The sequence below is a fragment of the Apteryx mantelli genome, chromosome 14 (assembly GCF_036417845.1).
Source record: "Apteryx mantelli isolate bAptMan1 chromosome 14, bAptMan1.hap1, whole genome shotgun sequence".
Classification (NCBI taxonomy): Eukaryota; Metazoa; Chordata; class Aves; order Apterygiformes; family Apterygidae; genus Apteryx; species Apteryx mantelli.
The window spans coordinates 2,114,064-2,128,793 of NC_089991.1; the positions used below are offsets into that span (position 1 = coordinate 2,114,064).

Consider the following 14,730-nt stretch of genomic DNA (forward strand, 5'->3'; position numbering starts at 1 on the left):
AACATGCAGGTGATGATTGCTGCCAAGTCTCCCAGGCGGGAATCAGAACCCTCCTGCTGAAGATATGTTTTTCACATGTTTCTTTTTCTTTTTAGGATCCTCTAACTATTATTGAAATGTGACCACGGTGATAAATAGAGCAAAATGTGCTTTTTCAACAACTCTGTGGACATTTAATCCGACTTTGTTTGCTGGAAGAGCTGCTTTTAGTAAACATGGCTTCATCGGGGAATGAGATAGAAAGATGGAATCACAAGCAAGCGGGAGAGCTGTTAAAACCGGTGACCTCTCCTGAGAAAGGTAATCGTCTTTCGCCAGTGAAATCAATCAGCAGTGTAGACCATCTCTCGCACCTCCCTGGAAAAGCAGACTCTGCTTACAGCTCTTTCTCAGGGGGCTCAAATGTTGCAGAGTATCACATGCCATCATGTTACAGTGAAAACTGCTGTGTGCCTCCGGAGCAGGCACCATACATGGACTCGGAGTATGTGAGAGGTATTTATAATCTCAGTGCAGCAAACTCTGAACTCAGATGCATGCATCCATACAAGTCACCAGATCTGAGCAGACGTAATAACTCTCACAGTGTCAGTCTCGCTGAACGATATGGAAACACTCCTACCCGAGGGACTTTAAATCAGGGACCGCTGCCTCTGGCTGCACCTCCACCTCTAATGCCTCCTCCGCCTTCTCCTCCCATGCGACTTGACAGCTATAAAGTTACTAGACACTTTGAAAACACGACAGGGAGATATAACTCAGGAAGTCACAGTGAGTGTGGTGTGCAGCCAGCTCCTTCTGTGCAGGACAATCAGCTAGAAGATAAAGATGTATCATGGAGTCAAGTCAGGGATGGAATTACTGAGCAAAATATAGTGGCAGCTAGGAGAAAGACTCTGGAAAACAAGGACCTTTCCTCTTCTGATTCTAAAAATGGGCTATCTAAATCAAAAAATCAGGAGTTAAAGACAGAGGAAAATGGAGAACGGAGTCTATCCCAAGAACCTATAAAGAGAAGCAATCCACACATTTCCATCAGACCTTCTTCATTCATTTTTCAAGAATATTTAAAGACTGACTCCATGGCTAGTGTCCCTAAAATTCTTTCTGCTTATAATTCAGTTCATGCTTATAAAATTCCTGAAGAGATGAACTCTAAAGCCTACCCTCCACCACATACCAACCCTAATGCTGTTAATGATATACAAGAAAACAAACAGTACCCCTGCATTGTACATAAGCCAAATTTCGGAGAAGCAGATCTGCAAAGCACAATGTCAGAACCCAGCCAGCGAAAAGGATTCTTGCCCCATGCTCAGTGCCTGGTCCATGATGAGTTGCATTCAGACTTGGATCAGGATGTGTTTGAGGACAGCTGTGACTTAAAATATATGGAAAATACTCTTCCAATTAAAAATGCATCAAAGAAGTTAAACAGTTGTACAGATAAATATCAATGCTATGACTCTGAAGGAGAGATTGGGAATGATGTTTGGGAACCACTCTTCAAACAGCAAGCCAAAATGCAGGAATCCTCAGTGTCCCACAGCTTGGATAGTGTAGAATCAGAGTATCCTCGCTGTGGGGAACTGGATCAGGGAAATAAGCAGTGTTATGATAATACTAACCAAACTTCTTTTTTCAGACCAAAGGAAGATGCCACATCTCATTTTTTAAATGAATTCAACAAAGAAAAACAAGCTAATAATAATAGTCCTGACCTTACAATGCATCTAGAACAGGAGAAATCCATACCTCCTGTTGGTTTTCAGAAATATCAACCTGATCTTCAAAAACAGCTCGAAAGACAGCTGCAGGATGATCTTGCCAGCGAACAAATAAGCAGGCAGACAACTCCCCTTCTTTACTATCTTTCTGGGGGCAAAGCCACCAGCATCCTGCATCAAAGGAAGCACACCCAACATCAGGAGGACTTGAGGAGCTTGCCAAAGAAATTTTCAACAAGCAATTACTCTGCCTCAGCACGGTTTGTAGACATACAATGGGAAAGTAATCAGCTTCAAAAGACCAAACACAACCATCAGTGCATTGCTGATGATCTGAATGAGGCTGACGATGTCATTCTGGAGAGTCCTGGTTCATCAGTGGATGAGAGTTTCAAGAATGACTACAGAGAGCAACTTAAAGTAGCTCAAAAAAAGGTTCTGAGAGAAACCTCTTTCAAAAGAAAAGACTTGCAGATGAGTTTGCCCATTAGGCTGAAAAAGAAACCCTCTAAAAGACCTTCAATTGAACATCTTAGATCTTTTTCATTATCCAGTGCAAATGAGGATGCCAAACTTGTTTCTTGTCCTCCTTCTCATCTGCAATCAGTAGAAAACTTCAGTAAAGATGAAGAAATTAAGAGGACACAAATGGGTCGAATAGGGGGAAGAAAAAGGGTAACAAAAGAGCAAAAGAAACTGTGCTTTTCTGAACCTGAGAAACTAAATCAGCTGGAAGATAAGGATGTATCATGGAGTCAAGTCAAGGATGAAATTACTGAGCAAGATATAGTGGCAGCTAGGAGAAAGACTCTGGAAAACCGAGGAAGGGCACTTTCCAGTTCAGGTATCTCCAAGACTGAGCTGAAGCAAATCCAACATGCTGCACTTATTGAATACGTGGAACGAAAGATTAGTCAAAGACCAGGTAGTTCACAACACATCCCACTGCATAATCCGCCCCTGCAGAAAAGACCTTCATATCCTAAATCATCTTCTGGCAAGATTTCCGATCCAAACAAAAGCAGGAAGATGCAAAACAATGAGGTTTTCTGCAGAGTTTTTTCTGAAGAAGAATTTCCAGATGTTTTTCCTCCTTTGGCTTTTACTGCCCCACTGAGCTTGACCAGTAGATGCAACACCAGCTCTGCTGCTGGTACAGTGTCCTCGAAACATAACCTGTCTCCCAAGGAAGCAGACAGAAGCTGCACCAGCAGGTGTGCATCAGCCGAAAACCTCCCTCAGGCGGGTGCTTCTGCTTCTGGTAAAGGTCGTGAGAGGTCAAAATCAACTTCTCCTTCCACGCAGGTAAGAAAAATATAAAGAGAGTAACTCATTGTTTGAGTCCCATGTAAAGCCTTTACCTGTTTTAGAGAACAGTGGGATGATTCACATGAAAAACTGCTGAACAGCAAAATGAGGAATTAAGACTTGTTCTTAACATATGGTACTAGAGACATCAAAGAAGGAGGGAAGCCAGATTTGTTTATTCTATAGGAAATGCAATGGAGCTATTTAAAAGCAAAATGTGTGGTCTGCTTTGCAGTGTGCAGGAGAAATAAATTTTTTGGAATTCTGAAAGAAGTGCTACCATTTTTAACATACGTAGTCCCAATTAATGATAATTCTTTATTCTCAAAAGTATTTTTTAAGGAATTATTGTGAACAGTGTATTTTTAATGGGAAAAAAAGTTGTAACAGAACTGTATAAGAATGGAAACTTAGTAACAGAGCTGACTGAAAGGTGTACGCAGAATCTGGGCAGAATTATCTGATATGATTGATCAAGTGTACAAACAAAAGTAATTTACAGACCCCAATGAGGACCAAGTGTCTGCTTCAAGGAACAAACTGTACAAGTGTCATGTGCAACACACAAGGCACATAACAATCCCTTTGAATACTACAAATGGGTGTATATACAATTTGACATTCAGAAAACTTGTTTGGATGAGCTACAGAGGAAGGTGGGGCACGTGGTCTGTAAATCTGATGTATTCCAAGCTCTCTTTAGAAGGAAAAAACTTCTTGTCCCATTTCCCTTGCAAACTGTATTATGGGACTGAAGCTTTGCTTTGCTCTCCTAGCTCACTGTTTTTTCACTTGATAGCAGAAAAATCCTTCCAAGGTCCAATCTGCACTCGTACTGCTTTTTTCTATGTTCTCTACAATGTCAGTTAGGTTCATTCCCTCTTCTGCTCCCAGGCCCTGGCACTGTCATCTGCAGTGCACACTGCAAACGCAGTAATGTAGTCTAAAAATGCTGCTTGTATGAGTGTGCTGTTTCCGTTCCCAGGATACTTCCAGATGTGCAAGTTCTGCAGTGCCGGCAGCCCGAAGCCGTGAACCCTGCCTCGGCCTCCCCAGGTAAGGCTGTGCTGCCGGCACGGTGGGGTGAGCATGCGGAGCCGTGGCCACCCGCTAACCAGCAGCAGCTCTTAGGAGCTCTGTTGTCCTTCTGCCCCAGGATGGTGAGGATGCCCTTACCCGGTGTGCTCTCTGCTGCACGGATGGCCACCAGTGCTGGAGAAACGGCCAGGGGACTGGGGAGGGTGTAGTGGGGAGCCAGAGCCACCAGTGCTGTCGGCCACAGTTATGGCTCCTGTTACCAGCCTGGCTTTGTCATGGTGGGGGGCAGCAAAAGAGACTTTTCAGCAAAGAATGAACCAAACACAGACTAAAGAATCACAGGACTCACCCCTGCCTGATGTTATATCAGGTGTCTAAAATCTGAATCGAGCGTAGCTCAGAGTTATTCTCTTGGCCTGTGTTATGCTGCTTTTATTTCTCTCTTTCTGCCTTCTTGGGTGTATCCATGTGGGGGGAGTGTGCCTTTGCGTCTTCTGCCTGACTTGGCCCAAAGTACTGATATGAAGGTCACAAAGATGCAGGAGAAGTCTGAGAAATGCCAGCTAAAGGCAGGACTCTGCAGCATTGTTGAAAACGGCAAGGTTTCCTGGGAGCATGATCCAAATTCCTGAGCCACCTCCAGCCTTCGCCTCCTGGTGGCACGCAGTGTGTGGGCAGACTCACAGGCACCGATGTGAGATAGGTAACATCTTCCAGGGATACATCAGTTCTCTGCTGAGAAAGTGTGGTAGAGCCTAAGACATGGGGAGCTTCGCTAGCAGCTGCGATTGCTTCCGTCCTTGCCTCCTGGGATCCTTCGTTGCTCTAATGGGAATTATCATGTGCTATACCATTTTCTTTCCCTTTGGAGCAGTCTTTAAAACCATTTCTACTGTGCGGAACAAAAGTGGAAAATGTACAACGTACCAGAAACTGAGCTGCTTTCCCTGCTGAGCTATCTCCTGCAGATATTTGAGATCGTTGCTCCCCCATCTGGTCTCCAGCAAAAACAGCATCTGGAATTAGGTCAGATATGCCCATAGACTTGAAAAACCAGTGTGCTTGCATAATGGTAATAGGGGCTTTTGGTGGGTGTGTGTTTTGTTTTTTGTTTTTGTTTTTTTTTAATCTTAGGATGAAATTACTGTGCAGTTTACACATAACTAGAAAGTTTGTATGTTCACCCTCGATATTTGTTTTGCTCGTTTAGGAACATCGGGAGAAAAGCAGCTGAGCTTTTCCTCAACGAGGAAGTGACGCTGACACTTGTGTCATAATCTCTATAAATAGATTTTCTCCTGTTACAGTCATTCAAAAAGATGTGAATGGTTTCTGGAGAGTTGCTTATCTTAGTAAAATTTCTATTTTTATTTAGATGTTTTGTTTAAATTTCCAAGTTTAGCTAGAGGCTTAGCAGGTCATGATGAATATAACCGAAAGTTCTGGGCAGAACACTGATATCAGAAACGTATTTGACCAAAGCTCTATAACGTATGCTAGGTAAAGAAAAGATCCAGAATTGGTTTCCTTGCTTATTAATTTAGATGTTCATCTATGGGAACTAGCTATAAGTACAGGTTTCATCTGTTTCAGTTATATATTATTTTTTCTCTTTATTTTCTTCCACAAGAAAGTGCTGTTGAGCTATGGTAGCAAATTCAAACTAGGCTGTTTGCATTATCAGTTCAAAAAAAAGTTCAAACTGGGACCAGCAGAAAGAGCAAATTATCATTATTACCCACACCAATGCTGTCCATATGTCAGTGGGGGAAAAAAGCTTGATAACTTTAATTCATTCATTTTGCATTTATTCTGCATGTACAATTTAGAAGTCATTTTCATTGCTATTATCCATTTTCCCTGATAGCGGCTATGAATGCTTTGTTTAGCCTGCAAGATCTGATCTTAGCCTTTACTCCCTTAGCCTGCTGATCTTACCCTTTGCCACTGTAATGAGGCTCTGAATAAGTAAGAATAAGGCCCAGGGGTCTTTGATGTTTGCGGTGATTTTCTTAGGTGTCTCTTCATCTCTTCCTTTCATCATATATCATTTCATAAAGATGCGTCGATCTGTGATCACAGTCCTGCATCGTCATCTCATTGCTTAAGTGAGACGTCGCAGTGCAGCATCCCGTTGAGATGCTGTGATGTTTTGCAGGGAGTATTTTTAGAACTGTTTTTGATAAAACGGCTTTTCCAGCATTAAGTGTATCACCAGAACCAGCTGAGACAAGGTCAAATTCAGTTTTTATTTTTAACTGTAGTGAAAAGGTGTGCATAATAGATTAGATATCTCTACATAATATTGTTAGTCATTATGTAGTATGAAATATGATTAAACTTTTCTTTGCCAAGCTGACTTAATTTTTTTGGGTGGAAAGCTAAAAAGACTGTTAAAGCTAAAAAGCAGAGTCTCTGCAAACCTGGAAGAAGGGCAACTATGGGAAAAGATGGAATTTCAGAAATAGCAAGACTTTCATTGTTGAGCCAAGGCATGGCTTGTGCCTCGCACCAGTGCCTGGGCTTGAACCGAGTGAATGCAGCTCAGCTGCAAACCATCAGAGTGCTCCGGAGAGCCCCGAGTCCACGTCAGGAAATCTGCCCAGACAAACAAATGGTGAAGATGTCGTGGGGCTCATGGGATTAAACACAATAGTCCCAACATTTGAAAGCTTTCCTAGCACAACAAAGCCCCCTGGCGTTTTCCTAAATCTAGAGACAATTTCCAGTGTGTGTGTCTGTCTGTCTGTGTCTTCGCTGGGTATCCTGCAGTCTGCACTGGTTAAACTTTAAGTCTCTTCATCACTCTCCACAAAAACAGGGTTAGTTAGGGAAGAAAAGATGGACTCTCTCCCAGCTGTATGGTTTTTATATGTGACTTTAGAGGAAGAGCTAAACAAAGGGGAACAAAATTCGAAGCAAACTCTTTATGCCGATTTTGTGGAAGATGATGTTTGCTTTGTGCCTACAACTTTAAAGCTCATCTGTCAATTTAACTTAGTTATATCAAGGCTTAAAATTTTTCCTTCCATCTACCCCCTGTACCTTTCTTTTCTACTTCCCCCCCCTCATAATCCCATTAGGTTATGAAAAATATTGCTAGAGGGAAAAAGTAGTTTGTGCATTCAATCATCATTAATACAGTCGCATTTACATATAGAGATGCACTGATTATTTTCACAAGCAGTTGCATGTATGTATACATATACATATTGTTAACACCAATGACTGCAGAAGATAGACTGCACAAACATTGTTTGCATCTTGTGTTCAACAGTGCACCTACATTCTTGCAAATTCTGGCCCTTATGTGGATTTTAAAAATACATATCTATACTTACTCTATTGTCATGAATATAATTATTTGTGCCCTGCAGGCAAGTTTCTTCCATCCAAGTTTTTCTGAAATGTTGCTTCAGAAAACTCGAAACACTAGGTCAGACGTGCATCAGCCCATCTCAAAAGGAGCAGTTTGATCCCGAAATGATTAACTGAAAGGTTTTAATAAAACTTTTACTTCTAATAGCCACTTTAAAACAGAAGCCATAGACAAACAGTGTTTCTATGTTTTAGTAGCTGCCTGCTGCTAGAGAGAGCAGATCGAGAGCCAGCGTGGGCCATCCTTAGAAACTGGGCCTTATTAGAAAACGAGAAGGCAAATGGGGATCCGAACAGTGGGGAATGGTGCAGCCACACATTTTACATACTCCCTTTTCATCCCAATGCACTATTTATTTCAAGCAAAATGAATAGCTACTATGGAATCAAAATTTTAAAACCTTTTAATAGAAAGAGGCGGCTGGAATTATAATGACAATTAGCTGCAGCTACTTAAAATATTCCATCTACAAAAGTATCTATTATAGAGAAAGTCTCCCAAATAAATGCAACTTTTGTCTTCTTTCTTATAGTTTCCATGATGCTGAGAAAGATGGATGTAAGACCCACGAAGATAAAGACAATAACATAGCTGGAAGTGCATGCTGCTGGGATAGTAAGGAGATAACTCCTGAAACCTCTATTCCTATCCCAAGAAGTGGAAGCAAGGAAGATGCTCAAGTGGAAAAGGATTGCAGAATAAAATCTCTGAATGGCAATGTTTTAATAAAATGTCCAGAACAGCAGTTAGAAGCAGATGATCCTCCAGTCCCTCAGGAGAAAGTAACATACTGCCAGACCGCATTTTCACTTCAGGCTCATCAAGGAGAAAAAAACACAGCCAATGGTTTAGCTGCAAAGGAAACATCCATGCACAATAGACAAGATGATATTCTCCCAGAAAAAGAGAAATATCTGCCTAAAAGGAGGCTGCAGTCTCCTGAAGACCAGCGATATGAAGAACTTGCTATGGAGATCATTGCCAAAGACAGTTCTCTGGCTGATATTCTCATGCCTCATCCCATTAGAAAAACTGCTCTAGACTTGATGGAGGGTCTTTTTCCTATTAACATTTCCATGTTAGAAAAATCACACAGGAAAAAGGGAGATGCACAACATGTGCAGGAGAATGAGTAAGTAGACAAAAATAATTCTCTAGCATTTCAAGCTATTTTAGTGTATGAAAATCATGTATATACTAATACTAAGACTTGGGCATTTTTTATTTTTGTTTCATTAGCAAAATATTTTATTTTTCTGATTTACATGTCAAGAAATATCTCAGGCTATGGGTGTATGACTGGAGAAGAGAAGCAGAAGGAAGAAACTTGGAGTAAGCCACGCCACGATAGCTGTATACAAACAAACAAGCTGTGCGTTTTAAAAGTGTGAGAAACAAGTAGGCTGTGCATTGGTAGATGGGCATTTAAGTATGACAAATTTAGCCCAATTCTGTTGGGGTAAATTTGCTGCTGTTCAGCCAAGCTATGTGGTTTCCACACAACATCATTTGCAGCTTTTGCAAATCATTTTGACGGATTCACCTACTCATATGCCCATTGCTTACAGAAGAGGGAGACATGACTGTGCTAGGGACAAGAGCAAACACTGGCTGGGGATTAACTGCTGTGCAAAGGTGGTGACAGGCACCTCGCTAGCCGTGCTGATATGTTGGATATATTGTAAACAGGGTGCTGAACGGGGTGCATCAAAAGCAGCATGACCCCTCATAAAAAGGGACTATGACAATCCAGGGCTGCAAATCTTTTGCTCCATATCTTTTCAAAAATTAGAAACGTTGTGGCTTTGAGAAGAAGGAAAAGTGATTCTGAAATAGCAATTCATATAATTATGAACACAATGTTTGTGGACAGGATTCTACTTGTCACAAGTGTTTATTTTCTGTTCAATAGCAGGAAAGGTAATAAAGATCTAACAGAAGAAAGCCCTGAAGCTGAACACAATGCCAAGCAAAGGAACGAAGATCCTGTTTCTAAGGGGAACCAAGTCCTGAATAGGAGTAGAGACGGCACGAATGACCTAGATGACATCACGTCCAAGAAAGTAGGTAGATGACCATGAAAGGAACAATTGTTTCTTCACTGTGACAGTTATTAATATCACATATACTGTTGTGGACACTTTTATTCATGGCTTTTATGCCAGTAATATTCTTTCACAGATAACTCTGAGTCAATTTTTTTTCAGTAGGTAACAGTTAAAGTCCTGACAAATTGGTATACTGATCATAAATGGTGGTATTTAAGTCCTGTCTGGTTTTATTCAAATTCCTCCTCCCACAGACTTATCTTCACCATGTCATCGGGGATGGGATGTACTGAAATAAGCAGCAGAATTGGTTATGTGTTTCCTTGCAAGACCAGCTCCTGTGCAGGAGCTGACTCACAATTTAACACTCAGATCTGGTCTGAAAATCTGTAAAAATTCATTACGACTGGTAGTCTAAATTAGAAATGTGTTTTACAAGAACTGGCAGCAGTTTCTACTGCTGCACTACATTTATCTATTCACTTCCATATATGCAGAGAATAAAGTCAGCTTGGATATAGTTGGATTACAGTTCTACTAATAGAAATATGGTATCTTGGAAGAGTAATATGTAGCTTTGAAGAATTTTTTTTTTTTTCTGTAGAAACCTGGCCATATTCCATCTCAGGTAATTACAATCTGCCTTCCTGAAATTCTTCCTGCTGTGGATGTGGTGATATTTTTCATTGCACGTTGTTGAGACTGCTGCTCCTGTTCACGTCAGCATTGGCTGATTTCCATAAAAGCTGATACATTTGTTCTCCCATTCGGATCTCTGGGCCTTTTTCCATATTAACACTTCTGTATCACTTGGCCTCCCTCACTTGGTTTACTACACAGGATAATTTGGCTTACCTGAATCTCCTGTGAAATCCCCTTTTTCTGCGTAGATTACAAATGAAATTTCAGTCAGTTCTTATAAAGTTTAGTACGACAGAGCTGTGACTTCATGCTCATGTCTTAGAGCATAACCATTGTAATCATGTCATAATCTTTATTCTAGTTTATTCTTAACTCTGATTGGAAGCTTTCTGAGCTAGGGACTGTATCTCCAGTTTAAGATGATTACTTGCTCTTCAGAGTTTGAGAATTAAGTATACTTTGGAAAATCCTTCCATTGTTTTTCCTTCCTAGAAGCTTACAATTATTTTAAAAGTCTAAAATTTGGTAGAGATGGTGTGAGGAAAACCCATTCTCTTTAAGTAATTTGAATTCTCTTTGGCAGTAACAGAGTTTTCTGTGTTCTTTTCCCCTTTGCAGATGGAACTCATCTCGAGCCTCCAATCAAAACTGCAGACCCTGTGGGAAGAAAGGGAGCTTGTCCTCTCCGAAACCAAGGAGTATGCACAGCGTGGCAAAGAGCTTGAGGCAATGGTGCAGGACGTCTGCAAGCCCAATGAGTTTGAGCGCTACATGATGTTCATTGGTGACCTGGAGAAGGTCGTGAGTCTGTTGCTCTGTTTGTCTAGCCGTCTTGCCCGGGTCCAGAATGCCATGAGGAAGATTGATGGAAATACAGATGCTGAGGAGAAGGTGAGTGACAAGAGAATTTAATTTGTTTTGTTCACCTCTTTCAAGGTGGCACTATGCTTGCCTCGTTTGTCTGACAAATGGATAAATTATACTTAAATCTGAACCAGCCGTTGCTTAGCCAGTTAGTAACAAGCCATATTTCCACAGTTGAAGCAGACCAGGCCTGTGGTAGGGGCAGCTGTGCAGTGTTGGAGAACAGAAGCGGATGTGCTGCATGCAGAGCGTATTCTGTTCTCCAACCCTGCATGAGGTTATGGCAGGAGCAGCAAAACCCTGGAGAGGGTCTGAACTAGAGAGGTGGCTTTTGAATGCTCAAACTGCTCCCTGGGAAGCAGTTCAAAACCTGTGCTTCAGACTTTTTTTTTCCATTGGTAACTTCAGTGTGGTAATTACTACCTTTGAAATCTTATTTCACTTAATAGACTTGTCTTCACTATAGGGAGTAGGAGGAAAGTATTGTTTTAACTTGAGATAAAATTCCCCACAGCTGAACTCAACTAGCCAGTTCTGCTGGAAAATTAGGAATTATCTCATGTCACCAGGAAATCTTTTCAGATCTGAAATATACTTTTTTTTATAGAGAAGACAAGCCCAATTTATCCCCAGAATGATGCATTTCTGCTGTCCTTATTGCTTTTAAACAAGTTTTTCAACACAATGCCTGCTGTGCTAACTTCTCATTCAGAAATCAGAAAAGCACAGAGTTACTACTGGGATTGCATGGAGCTATGCTGCTGCCGATCTCAGGGCGCTAGAGGATTATCGTAGTTCAAATTCAGAAGGCCACTGAAAGAATCCTACCATACGATGCAGTATGGAGACTCAGGATCCACCTGCACTGAAATGTCCGTCATGTTAACGTGAATAATTTTTAGGCAGTATTTTACATTAGCTTTGGCTTTATATTTTGTGGTTTGCGAGGGGAAATTGTTTCTTGAGGGTAATGTTTGTGCTCTTCATAGTAAATACATTAAAATAATTTATTCAATACTTTGAATAACATGCTCAATAAAGACTTGTTTACATGCCATCATTTTTATGAATATCTCCCAATCACTGCAATTGCCCCAATGTTAGCAAAACCAGGAGTTCCAGTCTTTAAGTCCAACTGCCATTTTCAGCATACATATGGTTACAATAGCTCTGTGCCGGTCTTATTGACATGGTCCTGAAACTGGGAATTTTCTGACAGTGCTATCCCTACAAAAATCCTTACAGCTGAAACAGAACTAGCTAAAATGTGAAAGGTATTAAAATCCTGTAGAACAGGCAAGGCTTGATTCTTGTGGATTTGTTTAAAAGAAACCTTTGATGAACAGTTACCGTCCGTATCAGGGTTGTTGCATTGCATGCAGACTTTAATAGCAGTCATATTCTTTTTAATGTGGCATTGGCACTCTGATCACATGCAGCTCACAAAATACAAAAATTTGTGCCTAAAAGAGCTTCTAATTGAAAAAAAGTGGATACAGGCTACTCTAAAATTACCAGAATTTTAAGTATATTGATTTTTTTTATCCTGAGGACAACATGGAAGAAGTGAGCTTTGATGGGATTTACTGGTGTCTTTACCTTACAAGCCACTGTAAGTGAGTCGTGAGTCATTCAATCTAGAAAAAACTCATGTGGGACACAAAGCTCACAACAGGAAGTAGTTAAACTAAATGGACTGTGGCTTCCAAAAGAAGATCTAGGGTCTGCCAGGAATTATGAGCTTTCATACTGTGATGCTTTGGTTTTTTGTTATTTTTTCCTATTAGCAATCACTGAATGAACGACACAAGCTCTTGTCTAGACAGCGGGAAGATGCAAAAGACCTGAAAGAAAATCTAGATCGTAGGGAAAGAGTGGTTTCTGGTATCCTTGCCAAATACCTGACTGATCAACAGCTCCAGGACTACAGACACTTTGTTCAGGTGAAGACCTCCTTACTGATCGAACAGAAGGACCTCGAAGAGCAGATTAAATTTCTCGAAGAACAATTAGAAAATCTTGAGAAAAGCATCCATCTCTAATACCCAGCAACAGATCATCTACTTTTACACATGGTGATTTGTGACATTTTCCTGGAAATCCATATGTATTCATTGAACTTGGCTCAGTTTGATGAATTCTCGCAATCCTGTTAGTGCCACAGTATTGACAAGTGCTTAGATGATCTAGGCACATGCTGGAAATGCTTTCCCCTTTGCATAGACCAGCTGACAAAATCTTACCGTATGTAGCAGATTGCATTTTGGAAATGACTGATAGGATGTGTTGTTCCTATTAATTTGGCATATTTCCCCCCCGTCTCGTTGTCTGTCCATCTGTTCCCAGATTGACATAATCTCAATAAAACAATGATACAAATATTTTCCTCTTGTGGGTGGGTTGAGTGTTTGAAATGAGAAATGATGTGGGTGTTCGAATCTGAACCGGAGATTAAGTGACGCCATAGTACAATGCTATGGACCATTTCAGTGAAACTCTTGTGCTCATTTAATGTTACTAGTCTATTTTTTATATGTATAGCACACAGTGAAAGAATATACTGTCACGGAAGAAAGCAATCACTTCCTTTGCTCAGTAGCTGCAATCTGTGAGTCCTTCCTGGCTTCGTGTGACCCAGGTAGGCTGCTCGGTAGCAAGTCTTACAAGGGCAGAAAACAACGGCGGTCTTCACTGGCACAGACCGCGAAGAACTGACTAATGACGAAGCCAGCTTAAGGGAACACTTCTCAGACTGATAAGCTCTGCACTTACTCCTGCACAGTCTATTTGCAAAGTCCTTGCTATTCTTTCAAAGTGTTTGTTTTTCAGACAACGCCTTAAGGGTTTTGTTTTTAAGAAGTTTTCAGTTGTCAGCATTCATGATAAATTCTGACCATGAGGAAAAAACCCTGCTGTAGCTGAGGTAAGTAGGAAGAGGGGAGGAAACCATTCAGTTTCAATGAGACTTTATAATCTGTGAAGGAAGAAAATAGATTAATAATCCCTTGGCAAAAACCTTTTAAAATAATGTGTGTTGAGTCAAATCTAAAATGTCGCCATATTTAAAATTTGAGGGAGGGTGTGTATTTTAAAACAGGTATTCAGTGAGAAGGATGTTCTGCCTGTGGTACACACATCCGGACCATGAATAAGAAGGCTGCTAATCTAAGGTGTCTGCCGCAGGCGAAGCACGTTTTCGTCGTTCCATAACATTAGACGTTACCAAGAAATGTTTTACTGGCAGTGCGTGTCTTGCACTACATTAAGTATCGTCGTTACTGAAAGAAATTGCCCTCCTCTCCTCCCACCTCTGGCCTTTCGCTCCCACCCTGCGGCACCTTCTCTTTTGGGCTTGCACAAGCCTTAAGTAAGCGCCCAGTGACCCACCCTGGGAAACTGACGTAGGTTTAAACTAACAGTCTGGGTTAATTTTAACCCCGATTACATTCTTCATCTCAGTTTACCCACTGGGCAACATGAATGAACTGATCAAGAAACGATAGCATAAGGAAAGGAGGCCTTCGTGCACTTGCTTTTTGCTTCTACACGAGGGACGTGTGCTAAGGGTAAATGCAGCGGGGAAAACCGGAGGGCCGATGTCCCCGAACTGCCAGGCCTCCCGGGGCCGCACAAAGCTAGCCGTAACCTGCAGCTCTCCGTTCCCCCTGCCTCTCCCCCAGCCTCGCATTCCCCGGGTTCTCGTGTTTCCTCCCCGCCGTCGGCA

At 41.3% G+C, this 14,730-nt stretch overlaps 1 protein-coding gene across 1 annotated transcript; it reads left to right on the top strand.

Annotated features, from left to right (window-relative positions):
• Positions 1–209: 209 nt before the first annotated feature.
• SHROOM1 (shroom family member 1) lies at positions 210–13,385 on the top strand. The gene is made up of 6 exons (XM_067304956.1): positions 210–3,032; positions 4,021–4,091; positions 7,985–8,584; positions 9,365–9,515; positions 10,761–11,033; positions 12,794–13,385. Exons 1-6 carry the CDS (start codon positions 216–218, stop codon positions 13,046–13,048), a joined length of 4,167 nt encoding a protein of 1,388 aa, XP_067161057.1. The 5' UTR covers positions 210–215; the 3' UTR covers positions 13,049–13,385.
• Positions 13,386–14,730: the final 1,345 nt, after the last annotated feature.